The sequence below is a fragment of the Corvus moneduloides genome, chromosome 5 (assembly GCF_009650955.1).
Source record: "Corvus moneduloides isolate bCorMon1 chromosome 5, bCorMon1.pri, whole genome shotgun sequence".
Classification (NCBI taxonomy): Eukaryota; Metazoa; Chordata; class Aves; order Passeriformes; family Corvidae; genus Corvus; species Corvus moneduloides.
The window spans coordinates 42,214,441-42,233,833 of NC_045480.1; the positions used below are offsets into that span (position 1 = coordinate 42,214,441).

The 19,393-nt window shown below is 40.0% G+C and overlaps 1 protein-coding gene across 4 annotated transcripts; it reads right to left on the bottom strand.

The window, feature by feature from the left end:
* Positions 1-275: 275 nt before the first annotated feature.
* SLC9B2 (solute carrier family 9 member B2) lies at positions 276-18,771 on the bottom strand. Of its 4 annotated transcripts, none has more exons than XM_032108074.1 (12): positions 17,778-18,771; positions 15,129-15,228; positions 13,735-13,915; positions 12,290-12,460; positions 9,425-9,567; positions 7,556-7,683; positions 6,476-6,651; positions 5,835-5,941; positions 4,607-4,756; positions 2,190-2,298; positions 1,897-2,033; positions 276-931 (listed from the first exon to the last, which is right to left on the bottom strand). In XM_032108074.1, exons 2-12 carry the CDS (start codon positions 15,216-15,218, stop codon positions 692-694), a joined length of 1,632 nt encoding a protein of 543 aa, XP_031963965.1. In that variant the 5' UTR covers positions 15,219-15,228; positions 17,778-18,771; the 3' UTR covers positions 276-691. The 4 variants fall into 4 exon arrangements, with proteins under 4 accessions (XP_031963965.1, XP_031963962.1, XP_031963963.1 ...); XM_032108071.1 differs by having other exon boundaries at positions 13,735-13,918; XM_032108072.1 differs by lacking the exon at positions 17,778-18,771 and adding an exon at positions 16,736-17,771 and having other exon boundaries at positions 13,735-13,918.
* Between the last annotated feature and the right edge of the window lie 622 nt (positions 18,772-19,393).

Below are 19,393 nucleotides of genomic sequence, written 5' to 3' on the forward strand. Positions count from 1 at the left end.
TCCCATTTTCAAGCTCTGTCCTTTTTTCTGCCAGCACCAACATCTTTATTACCACAGTCCATGATGGCCCCCAGCTGTCCCTTTGAGCATGTAAGTACCACTTGCTGTTCCTTGCTATGACCAGAGCTGACAGTCCCTTGAAGGCACAAAGGAATGCATCAGCTGTGAGGAAGAACAGCAATAGGGAAAGGCAAGTTGTGGAACACAAATGACGAAGGAGAGGGAATCACCAACCCACAGCAGGACTTGTTCACTATGTGTCAGCAGTCTCTTACTTGGAAGTTGCTTTCTTTGAGTTGTAGAACTTGTCATCTCACAGCCCAGTTTCAACCATCAAGAAGTTATTCACATTAGTCTCCATTTTCTTCTGTTTGTATTCCACCTCATGACTCCACTCCATGCCTGAAAAATTCTGACCCTCTCCCTGGCCTCACCACCCACACATTTCAAGTAACTGTTGACTTCTAACTTCTCAGTGACTCATTGCCCAGTCATCTTATTCACTGTATGTTCAGCTATTTCGTCTCAAGGCACCATCATCACATAAAAATATTTTATAGAACTCCACCAGGGCTTATTTAAAAATAGCAGGGGTGACTAATAGTTTTAGTTTCCTCCAGCAAGATTAGAGACACGCCATCTTTACTCAACAAAAGTGTCAGGGCTGAAGGACCAGACTGCTGTAGTTGTCTTAGGAAGGTTCACAGGCCTCTGCCTCTTCTCCAACCTCAGCACTTTCCTCATCCTCCTTGCTATTTGTCTGAGCCTTCTGCAAAAGTCTGGGCCCTGCCAAGCCAATAACCAGGGCTCCAATTGGAGCAGTGATCAAGATAGCTAAGAAAGCTACTGTCAGTACATCCATTCCATACTTTTCCAGTTGCTCATCTTGATGTCGTCTTGCTGTATCCAGGGCAAGAGAACCTATTGCAGCCTGCAGGGAAGAAAACATTGCTGAGATGGAGCAAGTAATCTTTAGCACTGAATGAGGGGGAAAAAGGGACCTATCATCAGTCAACAGTTCACATAAATTTGACATTTTTAGTACATTCAACCCGTTCGTTTCTAGGCCACACATAGCAAAGTAAGCATTGTATTACACCTATGAGAACCATTTTCACTTGGCTACGCTTGGAATTTCCTAAGCTAATGAGTTTATCTGGGTGGTTTCCTCCTGTGAAGAACATTATTTAGCTGCCATTTTATCCACATTTCTGGAGAATGTGTGATTAATGAAATGGGCCAGTATATTGTGTATTGCAGCTGTTAAAATACCACACTTTGAGAATGTATCCTGACAATAGTCAAGTAGTAGCAGCTTCTGAAAATTTAATTCACTAATGTAATAAGCCTTGCCTGTTTTATTAACTTTTGTTTGCAAGTAATCATGCTGTTGAGGCAATGTCTAAATGACTTGACAATCACTGAAATAAAGGACCAGGAATGTAGCCAGCCTGAGGCATCTCTATTAATATGGCTCTCACACTACTCCTTACCAAAATAATCACAAACTGAAACCCATTTTGAGTCTCATGTGACTGTCCTTGCAGACACTTCATGTGTAAGAGGGAAATGCTTTTACCTTTGTTTTGAGAATTCTCAGAATCTGTATGTGAAGGCACAATAATCAGCAATGGCTGAGAAACTGTTAAACTTCCTGTGGTGTATGTAAAATTCACTGTCATTATCAAGAGCAAATCCAGGATGCAAGCAAAACACCTGCACATAAAATGTTCTCCACCCATTTTTCAAGCAGATTTAGAGTATTTTAGAATATGAACTGTCACTCTGCTGTCATTGAGCCTGAACCCTTCCCTGCTTACTGCTGTGCTAGTTAGAGGGAGCTTTACTAAGGAAAATAGATTTAGCCTGGAATGAAAGTGATGTTGGACTGTTTACCTGGACAGTGGCTTTGGGAATCCATGCCAGTGAGACAAATACCTTCTCCTTGAAATTAAACCCAGCGAAAGACACCATCAGGAACGTTGCTATGATTCGCACAACTAGGGCAATGCCTAATATAGCAACACAGAGCCCTGCAACAGACAAACACTTCTCAGTACTTTTGGGCATAGGTGCTTCTGGTTTTTTGAGTTTTTGGGGTCAGCCATAGTTTGCTTTGTTTTAGATTTCTTTACAGAGATTCTTTCAAATCCAGTAATGAAAGCTGAGTAATTTGTGAATGATCTTACCAACGGTTTCAGGCCTAAGAGATGTAACAGATACTTCTGCTCCAATTAAACCAAAAAGAAAAGGTTGAAAGATATTCCATGCAACTGCCACAATTTTTTCTATTTCCCTCTGCAATAAGAACAAAAATAATCTGTAAGTTCACAAAAAGATGGCCAAGTAGACACGACAGTAAGTAATCATAGGACAAAATGAAAATGTTTCATAAAGATTGTCCAGAATTGCTCCTCCTTCTTTGAGCTAATACTAAAAGATTCAAAATCAGTTACACACCTTTTGAAGGTCAGACTGTGTCTAGCTCTCCTAGTAAAGAAATGTTTGATGTCTTGAGAGGAGAAATAAAAAGCACTCGTGTTTGAACAGTAACAGAGCAGTTTGCAGACAAGAGGAAGAAAATAAAGCACTGTTGATTTTCAGTACTTAGAAAGATGTAATTTCAACAGCTTTGCCATGAAGTTTCTCAGCCTTTGGGAACGGCATGCTTCAACATGTTCTTCCATTTGTAGCTGAGCAGAGTCAGACTCTGCTCATGCTGCACTCAGTCAGAGGCCTCTCTCCATGTCGGCAGGAGCAAAGTTAGTCTGAGCAAGTCTGAAATCACATACCAGGAACAAGCGCAGAACTTTCCACTGAGCTATAGTGTATAAAGGCAAAACCATCTCTTCTTCTCATGTTTGAACTTTACACAATTTTCCTAAAACGACTGTGGCCAGGATAAACAAGAATCTTCCACTTATATGAAAAGGTACAGACAGCATATGAAATAGCACTTGTCTTTTAATTAAGTGGGTTCTACACTAGCAAATGAACCTTCAGGCTGGAGCGTGTGGAAAATATAAGTGCAGTGCTCTGTCACTTAATAATCAATCCAGGGCCTAGACATGTCCCGTCCTTGGTATTCTCTTTAGGACTGATCCTGCCACACCTCTTGCTCTTCAGTCAATGGAATGGTAGGTTACAGTAATACAAAAACTTCTGTAACGTTAAAGAGAATGAGGTGGAAATATATAAATATATATAAATATTTTTTGCCTCATTTCTCCTTGTTATTTCACCCTTTTCAGTTCTGGCAAAATAAAACAGAACCAAACCAAACCAAGCCCCCAGAAATCCCCTCTTTGCAGATTTCAGTCTGTTTACTGCCCATTTAACTGTTCCAGGAATAGGTTCAATGTTCATTGTTTTCTGTAGACAGTGTTGGTCAAGTGCCTTCCACCACAGACAGTGGGAGAGTGTGGCCTTTGAGATGCTCAGCAGGAAAACCTTGGTAATGTACTGAGTACACAGTATGCAGATATCTCTGGCTCCATCTGAGAAAAACGAGCTAAGGCATTTGACATCATTAAGGCCAAGAAGCTAAATGCACAGATCAAAAGAATTTAAACTAAGCCTTCATAGACTACATATACTCTTTTAAGGTCCTTCCTCCTGAAATGGTTTAAAAGCTTTTCATTAGAGAGCTTGATCAGTTGTAATGTCTTTAACTAGTTAAGTCCCAAGAAGAGTTTTTCATCATTTAAAGTTGGGCAATCATAGTTTCTTTTCACTGTTATAACAAACCTTGAGATCTTAGTGAAGTCAGGGTCTAGATGGGGATAGTAACATGGACTCTGCTATATCTGAGCCTTCCCCTTTTCCCACAGCTGCGGAGAGAAAGATCCCCTCAAAACATTAAATGTAGATGGTATCAAGCAAAAGAGGCAGTAAGACATAGCAAGGTACAGAAATGCAGTGAGACAGCTGCAGTAAGAGGAAGTATGCTTAGTACCTCAAAGAAAGTGACTAAAAAGCAGTCTTTTTATGGTTTTTGTATGGCCTTATGTCACCATTTATTGTGTGCACCCTGCTCTCTAAGTTACCCAAATTACACTGGCTGGGATTTGGGAAAGATGAGAGAGGATAGTTAATCACTGCTTTTCATTTCACCCCCTCCAAATCACAGGGAATGAACCCTCAGGGTATTCAGGCCATGTCCACAGCTGTATCTTGGACACCCATTTGTAAGTTTTACCATAAAGTGACTGTGTACATACACTCACAGAGCTGGGAATTAAAAGTTTGGATTGCTACTGTCAAGTGTCTTCACAACTAAGTCTCCTTCATACAGCTTAAGATGTCTAAGGAAAGCTGAGCTTTTCTCAGTCAGTATGCCAGGCTCTGTACTGGCATACATATTGCTCTACCAACATACATGGTAACTTTCTGGCAAGGGAAATGCTAAAGACTTCCAAAATAAGTGTAGAATGTTCTGCTTGGTTTGGTGGGGTTTTTTTTTGCTTGTTTGTTTGTTTTTTAAATCTGTACACCCCCTAACACTTCACAAATACAGCATTACCACTCCTGACAGAAATTCAAGCTCCTGTCAGGCTGTACATTCACCAGGCTTTGGATATGGTATCCTTCTTATGTAAACGTTCACCTTTTCATCAGACCATCCCACACCTGCGACAAAAGCCAAGACTAATGTGCAGAGCCCTCCTGATCCAGGGAAGCCAAAGTAGATGCTGCCAAAAACAGCAAACATGGACAGTCCAAGTACAAAATATGATCTCTTCCATGCCAAAGATGCCTGCAGCCAAGGAAAGAGAGAAACAAAAAAGTAAATTCCTTTCAGAAATGGAGGAAAAAAATTACTCCTGTTAATTTTGAAAATAAGAACTTGAAAAGAAAAATACAAATTAATAATTTTGAAGGAATCAAAGCTTTCAAGTGAGACTTGAACTGCTCAGTTGGATTAAGGATTTTTTTTGGACATCAATTCCTAAGAATACAAATTTGGAAAAGGTAATTTTTTTTTCCTCTGCCCATCCAAAATCTTACTGCCAATAGGCTATTTTTATCACAAGGAACATGATGCTCTCTTCCAGCAGCTCTGCCTCAACTCTGCGATAGCAGGATTTTCTACCTGTGCAGTCAAGTACTACAACAGTTAATCCAAGGAAAGGTGAAATCTTGGCCACCAGATGTTTTTAAGAGCAACTCAAACATTTGCCAGGAACAATCTAGTTTTATTTCATTCAGTCTCACAGCAGGCAGTTATCTACCATTGTTCCTCATTTCTATCTAACTGTTTAGCTCTGGTATCACACTTCTTACATTATTTAATAAGAAAATTTGGTGCCACTGAGGGCAATAGATGCTCTGAATACTGACTTCAGTAGTCCAGAGCATATCTACATTCTTCCACAATTTTCTGTACGTTTAATTACCCCTCAATAGAAAATTCATCTACCACTTTCTGTACATGTCATTTTAACAGAAAGGAACACATTCTACTTAATACTAATGATATGATCAAATCACTTAAAACCTCCAATACATCTGCTTTATTAATTTTTAATCTTAGGCCTACTGGATACATCTTAAAGAAGTAAATGTGTCCTGCATCAATCAAATAAATTATTATTTTACTGTCTGCCATGGGTATCAGACCCTTCCCCCTTTACATATTGGTGCAGTAAATAAATAATCACCTTTAAAACACATCCTCACTTGATAGGTTTTGCAATCTGGAAGCTGCTAGCACTGTAAAAAGCCTTCTCCCAAACCAGCTTCACAGGAGGCTTGGAAATTAATAGGTAAACAAAATAATCCCTTAGCAAAGAATCTATTTATTATAATTTTTTTTTTTTTTACTGGGTTTTCACCTGATCATGGCTTGGGAAATATCGAATAAACATTCCCAGAATTCCCCCAGCTGCTATGCCAACAGCAACCTCCAGGACTCCACGGAGCACATTGTACAGAGTAGAACCTATTTAGCAAAAGAAAAACGTGTTCAGTAAGCCATACATAGACCCTTCAGTCAAACCACGCTCTAGACCTGTGAGGGTGATTCCAGGACAGTGTCTGCTCTAAATTACTTGGGGCAAAGGAGTTCAGGAGGGAACCTATGGGCCTGAAGGGACTGGATGGTGCAACTTTCTTTCTCTGAAAGCTCATGCCAAGAAAAGTGTGCAAGAGAAGTCAGAGAAAGAGCCACTGTAAGAACATTGCCAAACCCACTGAAATTTCAAAGCATTATGTTGGGCATGCAGGGACCAGACTTGGCAGCTAAGGAAGCAGTCAGGGAAAAATGTTCTCTGAAAGTTGCTGTGACCCACAACTCAGAGCTGACAATGTTACACTAACTTTTGAACACGGGCAATTTCAATCTCCGTATTTAAGGCTATACATGAATTTTATAAGGAGGTGCCATTAAATTACAAACCAGTCAGCCATAACAGAGCACACATTCTTCAAAATATCAGCATTCTGCATTTCCTCATGTACAGATTAACCAGCATACCAGAGGAGAAAGCCATCCCAAGGCAAGTGTTGAAGCCTGTGATAGCCAGAATGTCATCAATGCTGCCAGCTGCCATTAGCAAAGTTGGGACACCCTTCTCCACCCCGTATCCCCCAGCTTGTAAAATCAGCATGGAGGGAACCACCACAGCAGGGGAGACTGCACCTAGAACAAAACTGAAAACACACAGGGTTCAGCATATCAAAAAGAAAGTACTGAACTAAAAAAACTTCAGAATGTTCTGACCTTAATTCTTTTGAAGTATAAATAAGCAGACCTTTATGTAAGGTATTTTCCTAACCTTTCCCTTCTAATTACAAGCAGGGATATTTCTATGCAGATCTGCAATCAGCTCTTACTTTCTGCCCAACTCAGTAACATTAAAAGTAAAGGGCTCCACAGACTAAAACTGGAGTCTCCACTGCAGGCCAGTTGTGCTCCCTGACAGACACCTTGATTGTCCCATTTAGAAACCTGGTCTAGACATGCTTATGACTCAGTAGCCCAGTTCCTTCTCATAAAATTCAGCATGTGTCAGAGAAGGAGTTCACCCATCTTGTTCTAGTGTATGGGTCTGGACCAAGTCCACCAATTTAGATAGAACTAGATGGAAAAAGTCTTCTCTTCAAGGATGTTACTCTAGAACATACCATGCCTTATCCTTATCCTTGAGTTGTGACAGGAAGGCTATCCTATGTGCATCTCTCTGTGTGGAAGTTCTGAATTCCAGTATGAAAATTCTCCAAATTGTGGTATAATTTTCTGTCCCTAAAAGCCCCCTGTATTGTGGTTCAAGACTCAGGGATTGCACCATCCTTCTTCCTTCTTCAAGTGCTCAGGTCACAAACACAGAAGAGTAATGATGCAAGTACTCCTCCGCAGCCTGAAAATATGACCTTTAAATTAGCCACAGAGCCAGACATAAATGGGAAGCTAAAGACCACAGGGGCTAAGCACAGCTTCCCAACTGAACTGAACTGAGGTCTCTGCTTGGCACAGAGAATTAACCACACTTGGATCATTTAGCTGCAGGCCGAAAACAGGCACTTTTGTCATACAGGAGAAAAGGCAGTACGTTACCCTAATATAAATCCCCACTGCCATGGCAAATGCAGGAACAAGTAGGCAAGGACAGCAGCTGTGCATGTTTCTGAGAGGCACGGTCCGAAAGCAAGCCGTAAACAGACGGCTTTGAGCTTCTGAAGAGCCTGCAACCATACGGGCACAATAGTGTCAGTACCCTTGGCTTTACAGAGAGGAAAAACATTACAATCTGATATGGCTTATTAAAGAATTGTGTCTGAGCTGCCCTATAGGACATGACATGGCCTAAACTAGAGATAGGCCCAAGACCAAATGGTTTGGATATAAAATTTTCAAGTGTGGCAGTGAATCCAGGCTTGACAAGGTTCCTGAATGTCACTGGAAGGAGTGACATAAAATTCTGTTTGGCTTTTTGTCATTTGCTACATCCACAAAAAGATTTTGCTATAATCCCAGAAGTTGCATGAGCACCCCCAAAAATTATCCCAAAATCTATGAACAAATCATGAAAAGTTGTAGAACTACATAAACTTGGCACAAGGAGCCAAGCATCTTTCAGCTCTCTCTCACTTGACATTCACAGCTTAAGCTCCTTTTGGCTCAGCAACTTAAAAATTTTTTTTCTGAACTGGCAAATTTGCTTGTAACAGCTGTCTTTAATAGTTAGTCATAAACATGAGTCTGCTAGGACAGGTCCCTAATTTTGACATGGAATAAAAAAGCCCAAACAGTGAGTTCCACTTTTTACCAGTCCAGTTTATCCCAGCATAATCAGGGCTAAGCAGAGAAGCTGACTTTTTTGTGTTTACAGTTTCAATTACATGAGGAACAATTTTAACTGCATCAAAGCATTTGCCACACACAGAGTCCAAATGACACTTTCATTACCACATGGAATTAAAATGAGCCATAAATGAGTTCCCTCAGCAAAAAAAGTTGTCATGAAATAGAAAGAAACGCAATCTCACAGAACTGGGCATCCAAGCTGTGTCTTAACAACACACAGTTTATGCTCATACAAGCTTCGGTATTGGAAAATAAGATGATGATAATTTAGGAAAACAGACATTTTTCAATATTGGCAACACCATACCTTCCTAAATAACAGAAGCATTGGCAACTCTACTTCTTCTTGTTAAAGAAAAATCAATTTAGATGTTCTAAACTACCCATACTTTACCTAAGTTTTATAAACTCTAAGTGGTTGCTTAAACAGGTAGGGGCCAATATGGTACAGCTTTACATCAGCCAGCTTGTTTTGAATAAGCAAAACCTTGCCTTCATCAATTTATGAAATATCATATTTCTTAGGGTGCAGAAACTCTTTTGTGTTCACAGGACTGTTATGGACTTCATTGTGATGTGAATCATTGTTTCAGTAGTGCAGCAGGATTCATCTTTGCAATTAACATATTTGCAATAAAATGGCAATGATTAAAAAAAACAGTAAAAAAAGTCACACAGGGTTTACACTTTTGTGGTTGATTGCGTTTTTTGGATTTCTGTCCACACAAAAACATTCTCTTTCAAGGACTGGGGATCCCTTCCATTACTTTAGTTTTTCAGCATAAACTAACAGGGAGTTTGTCAGGCAGTGTAAACTCTTCCTGACAGACCATGATGCTGCACACGTCCTCAATTTGTTCTGCTCACAAAATTCAGGAAATGAAAATAATCATAAAATCAGTTTTTGTCAGGTATTTTTTGGATTGCTTACCTACTGTACAAATCCAACTGCCAGTATTAACATACACATAATTATACAACAAAAATTATGCTTCTGTAATGATCGAATTTGCAGATGCTCCAAGACTGAGCAGTTCAGTATTTTTAATGTAACCAATTATTCAAATTTTTTTGATAGCTGTTGTATACTCTGCCTCACACAAACGGCTGGTGCCATACCTTTGGATCCAGGCCAAGTCCTGCTCGGGTCAAGATAATGGAAAGAGCAATATTCCTCAGTGCTGCAGACCAGCGTAGGTTTATCTGGACAAAGTCACTGATGAATGGAGTATTTTGGATTAGGAAACCAGCAAGCAGCATCCCTTAAGTCAAAACAAATATGCTCCTGTCAAATGAATTTTTTTTTTTATTGCACAAGGAAAGCTTGCATAGCACTCTTAAAAACAGACATCATACCACGTTTTTATGAGAGAAAAGGAAACAATTTGTATTCTGAATTATTAGCCATGTTTTAACAATGGGACTGAGGCATGAAAAGAGATAAACACATTTAAAGCAGTAAAAGTGGCCTAAAAACACAGCAGGTCACCAATGAATAAATCAGCAGGATGCTGATACACAGCTTTAGTCTGAGTCAAAAGAATTTGGCTTTGTTCACCAGGTGCAGGTCATACTTACCATAAGCAAAGACATCTCTGCATTCTTAAAGGTTTTTTTCTTGTTAGCTTGTTTTAACACAAAAATAGGAAGATCATCTAATATTGTGTATTTATCTCAGAAGCTTGGAATTGTTAAAAATCCTCTTAGGTGTAAGAAATGCAGGTATCGCATGAACCGGAATGCTGCTTTCATTTGGGAAGTATAATCTAAACCAGCTCATCATGGACTAATTGAGACATTTTAAAGTGCTCTGGCAATGAGACTCTTACACAAAGAGGGCACAAAAAGGGGATGGGAAATCAGAAACTCTGTCTTATCCTCTATTTGAGTTACTTGCATGATACAACCTTTTGCAAATATTAGTAAAACTGTCAAATCAGAGACTTCCTGCAAAGCTATTGAAGCCATTGCTCTGGAAGGATATGGAAAAGTACAGGAAAAGTTGACTTTAAACTTTCCATTGTGAGTCCTGATGATTCAAAGATACATTTTTGTGGCATTAATTTTATATTAGTCATGTTTAGAAACAGGAAACAAAAACAAAAAAAAAGACAAAAAGTAAACAAATCACTGTGCTCAGGTTGGTCCCAGCTCACTGTGAGCCTTGACTGTGAACTTGATTTGTCCTGGGACACTCTAAACTTTCAGACATTGTTCTTTCCACCACCTCTCAGAGAAAAACAGTGTCATAATTAATCTGTGGTACCTCATGACAATTATAGCAGGCTGGCAATGTGACCACATGCTCTTTGCAACGTTTGCATGAGGTCCAAGTCACTGGAACTACCCTGATCCAGGAATCTACTTAACAAAGCAAAAATGTCCAGCTCAAGGGATATCTTCACTGATCTGCTCCATGCTTCCTGCTGCATAAACCTCACTGCAATGTGCACCTAAAATATATTAGGTGGTTGTTTCAGTACCAATTTCACTCATTTTTTCTTGAGACAGAGGCTCAAAATAAGGTGCTTAAGTGTTCAGCCAGCCACCTTACACTCTACTGGACCTAGCAAGAATAGGTTAAAGGCATGTAAGAGCACAAGGTTTTTATCTTTAACGTAAAAAGAGAATATTCACAGACATTGTCTATCTCATCTTCAGAGTCATAGATTTCTCCGAATTTCCTCAAAGACTGGGGATCAGAACAATGAACTCTGTCCTAGACAACTCAACAGACATGTGGTGTCATGCTGAAGTTTCTGTTGTCCAGTATTACCTGTCTGACAAGCAGTTTCAAGCTCAACTCATAACTTTTAGATACAGATGTAATTAAAATCTCCCAAACAAACAGAATCCAAATGGTCAGAAATACTTTTATTTGTTTAAAAGGGGTGTTTACCTAGAAAGGGCAGACTCCCTGCATGTGACATTCTGTGTTCATATTGTTGCAGGCATGCATGCCATATGCAAAACCTTCCTCCCTCTCATTTGAATTTTTTCTCTCTGGTGAAACTGAGCAGTGCAAGAACGCACACGCTGCCTGGACAGGGCCGTGTGTGGAGCTCCTGTGTGAGGCACAACACCAGCTATGCAGGCTACAGCATCACACCTTTGCACTGCAGGCCCACTCTGCCATGGAGTTTCACTGCCTGTCAACAGCTTTACTCATTTATGCAGTGAACTTAGCAAGGGGACAGGATACAGCTGGTGAGAAGAACCTGGAGCTTCATTTCCAACTTCACTGACATCACAGCACATCACAATATTGTACTGATCTAAGCAAATATAAAAACTCCTCTAGGAAAGAAACCCGAAAAGATTCTGAAGATGTCAGAATTAACATTATTTTCATCTCCCATTTCTATTTTGCATTTCTATGTAAAATAAAATAGGATGCTGGTGTGAAAAAAAAATGTTATGATTGAATCAGAACAACTCTGCAGAAGAATTATTCCTTGTTGTGAATTTACTTTCTCAGGTTTCAATTATCTTGAGATAAAGGAAGGAGAAGAAAGAAATCCTTTGGACTACCAGCAGTAGGGAATTCCTGTAATGTTTTGTTTGGAAAACATTTTCATTGTGTGAGATACCAAGAAACAGCTCAGAAATAATTTTGCAAAGAGATTACTACTGTACTGTAAGATGATGTCTGGATTAGGATTCCTGTTTGGTGTTATTAAACCCAAATTTTAAGTAACTGTGACAGAAGGGTCTGAAGGACAATAAACTTTGAGTCTGTAATCATACAGTTCTCTGACTCATGAAGAATTAAGAAGAGAGCCTTAGTTAGAATTTCACCGAGCCAGTCTGGGGAGTTTTGCACCTTTTCAGAGAGGACCAGAAAAAGTCACTTGGAAAAGCTACAGATTTTGAATGTGACACAGTTTATTTGTTCCCAATCCAAACATGTCTACCATACAGGTCCTACTGGATGGTTTCAACAACACAAAATATATAGGAAGAAAAGAAGGAAGGATATCTTACCCAGAAGAGCAGGGAGAGGGGGCAGTGTTCGTATTTTAATGAATCCAAAAATTTTACCTCCAATGACAGCAAAGAAATAAAGAAACAGAATTCCAAACAGATTTCCACCTGGGAGACACTCAGCCCCAGTTATGGACCAAACCACAGCCCAAACCAGGACCACGAATGCAACTGGAACAAAACAAAAAATAAATAGTATTTAATCATCTCTCAGAAACAACTTTGTTGTTAGATCACATTTGTTTTTCGATTAAGCAGTTAACCATGACTTTTAAAAATAAAATTACTTACCTTAAAAATTAGTTTAATCATAATAATGCAATTAATCTTTGATGATCCCTAAACTGATGCTAAAATACTTTAAATATCAAAATGAATTTAGTGAGCCTTGGTCCGCTGTGAAAAACACTTCACAGGTTTCAAACTTAAAGCAAACACTTTCACTAACTTATCTTGCATTTGATTATCTTCCTTCAGCTTCAGAACCCCAGTAAAACCTGCTGCTGAACAGTCTGGCGTATCTTCAAACTGACGACTGCAGCTCCAGTCTAATTTTTAAAATAATTGAAGCGTAATTTTTTGGCTGAATGTGTTTGTGCAGTACATTGTTATCCCTGGGGAAAAAATTCTGAAGATGGTCATGTCTCTAGACATTTGGAGTATAGATACTTCTCTTGATACAAGAATCAAAGCAGGATAATACAGAGGGGGAAAACATCCTGAAAAGTATAATGAGAACAGTGTGTGAAAATATTATAAAATATGTAAAAACATTATGCTCTTTCAAGGTTCACAAATCTGTTCCTACAGTTGTCCAACGAGAACAGGCATGCTTACATATAAAAGAAGAAGACTAAAGGAGAGGAAATGTATTGCATTTTCAGATTGGATTTTTGTTAATCTTACTTGAAGGTGACAGGTGGCAAAGGGAAGACCAGTAGATTTCCAAACATAAAAGCCTAAGAATTCCAAGTAGCTGTGGAAGCAGTCAAAGACACATGAAGTGTCTTTTGTTAAGAAAAATCTTAAATAACTAGTTAGCCAGGCGTCTCTTTTGTGAGCTTTCAGTTTAGGACAAATTCTAAACAAAATGGGTCAGTTTGCCTTGTAGTGAGGACTCTTGGCTTTGCAAGCCTGGGGTATTAAGGGTAAACTATCAAGGCAAAAATTGGGAGGTCTTTCTTCTGATGAAAACAGTGTGCAGTGCAAAAACATACCTACCATGGTAAACACATAAGAGAGACTGGAGAAATAAAAACTGTACATTCAAATCTTTGTTTCATCTTTTTTTTATCCTCTGGTTAAAACTTTCAAACAATGGATAACTAAAACACAGCTGTTCCCATTCATTATTTTCAAGGACAATGGACAGGTATCATCCCATTTAGAGAAACAAGTACTTCATTTGCCATTTCTTATTTTAATTAGCTGTGTCCCTTACCTACCATTTGTCACTGTTTGGGCAAGTAAACCCTGAGGAGGACAAGCAAATATTTGCCTCCATGTTCTTGCAGGTATTGAAGACCCTGCTGTTGGTTCTGGAGGTTGCTGAATGCAGTGGTTCAAGAGAGCAGTTTCTTCTGTTTGTATATTCCCATTAGTACCTTTGGCATCTGCTGTTGGTCCCTGCTGAATGAAAACATGGAGACTCCCTCAGAAGTGGCACGGTATGTATCTGAAGTAGTGTGCAAGACCTGAAGTCAGCTGAGATGCACTGCATTCCCACAGGCTACAGATGACTGTGTTAACTAAACAACCATTCTAGGAATGTCCAGCTTTGACGTATTTTTGGCATTTTTGGCTCTGTGTTTGTTTTTTGCATGGCACAAAGAATTGCATGTGAGAAACTGCATGACATTTGCCTTTTTATCTGCAACTGACAAGGCTCCTGTCCCAAGAGATATAGCACCTGTGCAGTACCAATATTTGCATATTTGATGAAGGAACAATAATAGCAGGCCAGGCTCAGCTTGTCTTGTGTACAAAACTAAGCATTTATTAATATTTTCTACAATTTGATAATTGTTACCAGACTGGATTTCACAATACAGTTAATGATTAGCATCATTCCAGTGAGATAGCGATTTTAATACAACTATCTGTTCTATTAAATAACAGATACTTACATTAAACTAATAACTTAATAACTTCTGTTGTAAAGCCTTGAACCAAAATAACAAAACAAAGATGAAAGAAACAACACAACTGGCCAGTACAAGCTTTACTCACACAATCCATTGCTGGAAGGCTCAAGTTGGTAAGTCAAAGTAGAGATGGAGAAATGCTACCCTGGGAGTTATTTCCATGAAGTTCCTTGAAGCTATTCTCTTATAGTGGTACACCTACTTATCCATATTCATAGCCAAAGCACTTTTTGACCATTTTTGGACATGTGTCTCACTTCATTTTAGCATTATTTTTGACAAGTTAATCATCTACCTTCCCATATGATTAATCATGTCAGCATATTGTCATACTGTAGACATGGAATTCTGCCAATAATGTGGTTTGGCCCTTCTCCAGTAATAGTTCCACATTTCTGATTATTTTTCTCTCTTCCCTCTCTCTCTCCATATATATATTCCTTACTCAAGAATCATGATTGGAACACAAACCTCGTGAGCTTTCAGCATGGAGTTACTTGTTCACCCCGTGATTCTGTGATCACCGTGTGCATCAAGATGTGCCATAGAGACATCTATATGAGATACACTCAATACTATATGCTTACTTTTAAGTGCCTTTTACGTTAAGAAGTTTATTCTTAACAAATGAAAAAGGAAAGGAAAAGGAGGGTTCTCTCTGACTAGAACAATTCTTTGAGATTCTAGTTAATTACCTCACTTAGCTCATGCATGGGAATCATGCCATTTCTCTCACATACTGATGGTTCAGAATCTTCACGGTCATTTACATCTTCCTTTATCATTGCTGCAAACCTAAAGAAAGAAATAAAGGTGGAAAAGTTAAAGAGAAGAAAATAATCACAGTTTTCCAAATGGATGACTTCTCAATGATGTTGTCTTTTCCCCACTGATCAGGTGAAAATATCCTCACAGCCCAATTACAAATTCAATGGGTTTTGTGTGCCTATGCTGTACATAAGAACAAGAGACAGAAACTAACAGAAGAAGAGTATTAAGCTTACGAATTCAAGCACTAAAATAATTAAAAAAAAAATCTGAGTTTTAGAATCACAATAATCTGTGCTAACTTCTTCATTCCTCCTTTAAAGTATGGCTGTAATACATCTTTATCTATTTGTGCCTTCTTTTAGCACATAATAAAGGTTATTTGCTGTCAGCACCACTTAGCAGGACCATTAGTTCTGAAAGTGTCACAAGGCCCTGTGTACATGGCAGTGAAAGCAACCATTTAATAAAGTTAGAACAATTGTAGTTTCTAAACGTCTAATTTTTAGGTTTCTAAAGCTTCAGGAGGGGACACTTTTCTCCTAACTTAAGCCTGACTGATCCAGGTTGATTTGCAGAGGAATTTTAAGAACTTGTTTCTGTTAGATGCCACTAGCTACAAACACATTGACCGAGTATCTAAGGAGGTGAAGATGCCTGTTTGAATAAAGATTAAGACTTTTCACAGCTTGCAGTCTGATTAAATATGGCTCTTTTTTACTGATTATATCCCATGGAGATACTTCTCAGAGTGGGAAATAAGACCCAAGTCATTTGTGGGTAATTATCACTGTTTTTGCTCACTCTTAACTAGTCCACTTTTTGTCCTGTAGATTCTAACACAAGATATTGCAGTGCACTGTTTTGTATGTCAGATATTTTCTTGGTGCACCTACTTACTGTAGTTTCACAAGTGTGAGAGCTGGAGACAAGGCTTGATAGTGTTCTCTGTTACAGCAGAGGTTGGCATATATTCTCCATCAGCTCAGTTTCTTCAAGTCTTTTACATTGCTCTGGCCATATAAAACACCAGTGAAGTTAAGCCAGAACTTTTGAGCCAAGAAATTCCTTCCCTGCTAGATTGCTGGAAGTAAGTCAGAGGTGATTCTCAAATTATCAAGACTCAAGTTTAAAATGAAGTATTTGATACTTGGGAATGACTGGTGCCATAAACAAAGCCAAGGGCTGCTCTAACACCTATGAGGTTATGTTTGAGCTGTTCTGATATGAAACTGGCCTGAGGCATGGCCAAGGCATAGAAGAAGAATACAGAGCCATAGGCAAACACTTTCAGTGTGTTCTAAGTTAATAGTTAATAGTTTTCCTTTTTAAAGGTAAAGTGTCTATTTATTCAAATTCCAGTACTTTTCTGTATTTTTAATTAGTACTTGCAGAACCAAATAGTTGTGTTCTTAGGGGTTTTTTTAATGACATCAGTGATACTTTTGGTTCAGTTTTTTTCATCCTTTCATTGGGGCTGGGAATCCACAAATGCCAGTCCTCCCAACTGGAATAGAAAGTATCAGCAACCTACCAGTGCCTCCCTCCTTCCCTTCACTGATCACTTTCCCAGGGTGGATTTATGTACTTAATTTTGCACTTGGCTTGCGTGTGAGTAAAGGACAAAAGAATATTGTTCTCCATCCAGCTTTGCATGGGCAACATCCCAGATCTTGGAGTCACGTAGCTGTTGACACAAAATACATTAAGACTTCTGACAAAGGCAAGTCCGCCTCGCCACAGTTTCAGCTCCTGAAAGCGCTGTTCATGGCAGTGTGTGGGACAGGAAAGACTGACTACGCAGGGATATTGAATGTTCTGGTTAACAGGAATGGTTTCAAGGAGTAAATGAGGAGTCTAATAGTGCTGTCCTTATCTGTTTTGTGGCAGGTCTTCACCATGTTAGCAGGATTGAGAATCTACTTTCAAGAACCATCCTTTTGGATCAATGGGACCAAAGTGAGTAGTTAGTGTACTTAAGTCAGTGCGGGTCTTCTGGAAGTTCACAGGTTTGGGGGTTTTTTTTTGGAGGGGGGCTTGTTTTAGTTTTTAAATTTCACCTTCAATGCAAACAAAATCAGTGACTGAGAAATCACTGAGCGGAATTTATACCTCAGGGTTAAGGCCTGTCCCATGGAAACCAGCCAGTAACAGACCTATTTTAGCACATCCCTGTAAAATACAATTTCCTTGTTTTGAAAGGAGAAAGGCTTTTATTAGATCCTCTCATTTTAGTTATTTCTAATGGGTAGTGAGGGAGAGCTGACTGACAGGGACAGCACATGTGTGCCTATGGCATGAGCTCTGCCGCCTCGGAGACTCCCAGCATTCTGCTTTGCACAGAGAAAGTACAGAAAGGAATGCAAATGAAATACCACAAACACCATCGGAGCAACTGGCACTCAGAATAAATAATGATTAAAACACCCAATCCCAAACCGTCATTATCCACAAAAAGGCGCTAAGTAAACCCGAGTGCAGCCTCCTGCCTGCCAAGCCTGCTATCAGTTCCCCACCGTCACCCCTCCTATTGCAGGGGATGGGGATGTAACGAGACAGAGGGGCAGAAAACTCACCTGGGGCACGGCGGGGACCAGAGCGAGGGACCCGCTCCCTGCGCAGCCTCTCCCGGCGCGACGCCGAGCGCGGGGACCGGGAGGGGACAACCCGCTCCCGGCGCGCGCAGCAGCGGCTCCGCTGGAACGGCTCCGGCTCCTCCCGCCGCCGCTCCTGCTGCTGCAACAGGCCCTCCTCCACAGTCACAGCTTCCCCAGGCCAGCAGCTGGAGCTGGGGATGCCCCAAAGGGCTTCTCGGATGCTTTGTTGAATGGGGCACCGCGGGAAGGGCGGCAGGAGACTGGCCATGATCCGAGCTGTCAGGTCGGTGTGAGCGATGGGCCAGAGTGAGCCCGTCCACCGCTTTGGACACGTATCGGGGCGCCCAGGAGGAAGATTTTTATATCCTTCATAGCCAGTCCTCCATGACATTCATTGCATCCTGTACACATGAAAAAGGCTTTCTGTGCTGCCTTTCCCATGGCTGTGGAAGACGCATGGGGAAGCTACACGCGATCCTTTAACCCAGACTACAGCACTGGAGGAGTTGGAGGTTTGGTGCAAGGAAAGGGTAAGGAGCTCTTGCTGATTCTGCTCTGCGTGCACACAGAAGAAATTCAGGAGCAGGCAAGAGAATTAAAAAAAAACCAACCAACAAACCAACCCCCAAAACCACCCCAAACAAAACCAGCTTGCATATATATATTGTTACCATCACGGCATTTCGACTTCTTAAAGCAAATTCATCTACCTCATCTGTAAGTGCACATGAGGGAATGAGACACGCCCTCTCTTTTTCTCAACTCTAAATATGCAAGCTGCACTGAGTGCATCTGAAAGCAGAGTCAAGTGCTTCATGTTGCTACTTTGCTCCTGGTATCATCGCACAGAACTAAGCTGACTACAAATCCAAAAGCGTTTTTTGATCAAATTAAATTTTCCAGAAGGATTCTGAATCAGGGAAGTTTATTCCTCCCCCCCCACAAGAGAAAATTTTGACCTAGAATCTGAAACGTCAAAAAGCCTCTTTATATTATCAGTGAGGTGGAAGAAAAACAAAGAGAATTACCAGTTCCATTAAAAACAGACCAGGGAATTAAGAGGTCATGAGAGCATTAAGAAGCATTTTCCTTTAATAATGCCAGCAAGTCTGCTGAAAAACCTCATGACATTAGAACACATTTTAGGGTTGCAACTGTTAACACCCCCATGAAAAGCACTGCTAATAAGGCCAGAGGCAGCAAGCTCTGCTGATTTTTATTTTTCTGGTGCATCAGATTCTTGGCCTACCACTAAAAAAGCCCTTTGTGCCTTTAGTGCAATTTAAAGGCAGGTGGTACTTATTCTCTTGCACAAGTGCTTTGACAACAACAGCAGCAGCCATTTTGGAGCAGCCTCTGTATACTACAATCAGCTACAATCACATCTAAGTGAGCTTAGAAATGTTAAGTAATGATGTCCAGTATGCAGTAAATATAATGAATTTTGTCTCAGATTCTTAATTATATTTTCAGAATACACAGTACAAGCTCCCTGTGTTACTGCAGTGGGGAAGTTTTCCCTTTTCAAGGTAAGCCTTCTGCACCTGCTGCAAAAGAAGGACTTTGGCCTTCGTATTAAACTCTGAAACCATTGA

Coding starts and splice junctions, on each gene's coding strand:
- SLC9B2 (XM_032108071.1), bottom strand. CDS start 15,218: ATGATAAAGGAAGATGTAAATGACCGTGAAGATTCTGAACCATCAGTA. Junction 7,684..9,424: donor GACTTGGCCTGGATCCAAAG/GTATGGCACCAG, acceptor GTATGGTTGCAG/GCTCTTCAGAAGCTCAAAGC. Junction 5,942..6,475: donor TGGGATGGCTTTCTCCTCTG/GTATGCTGGTTA, acceptor TTTGCTAAATAG/GTTCTACTCTGTACAATGTG.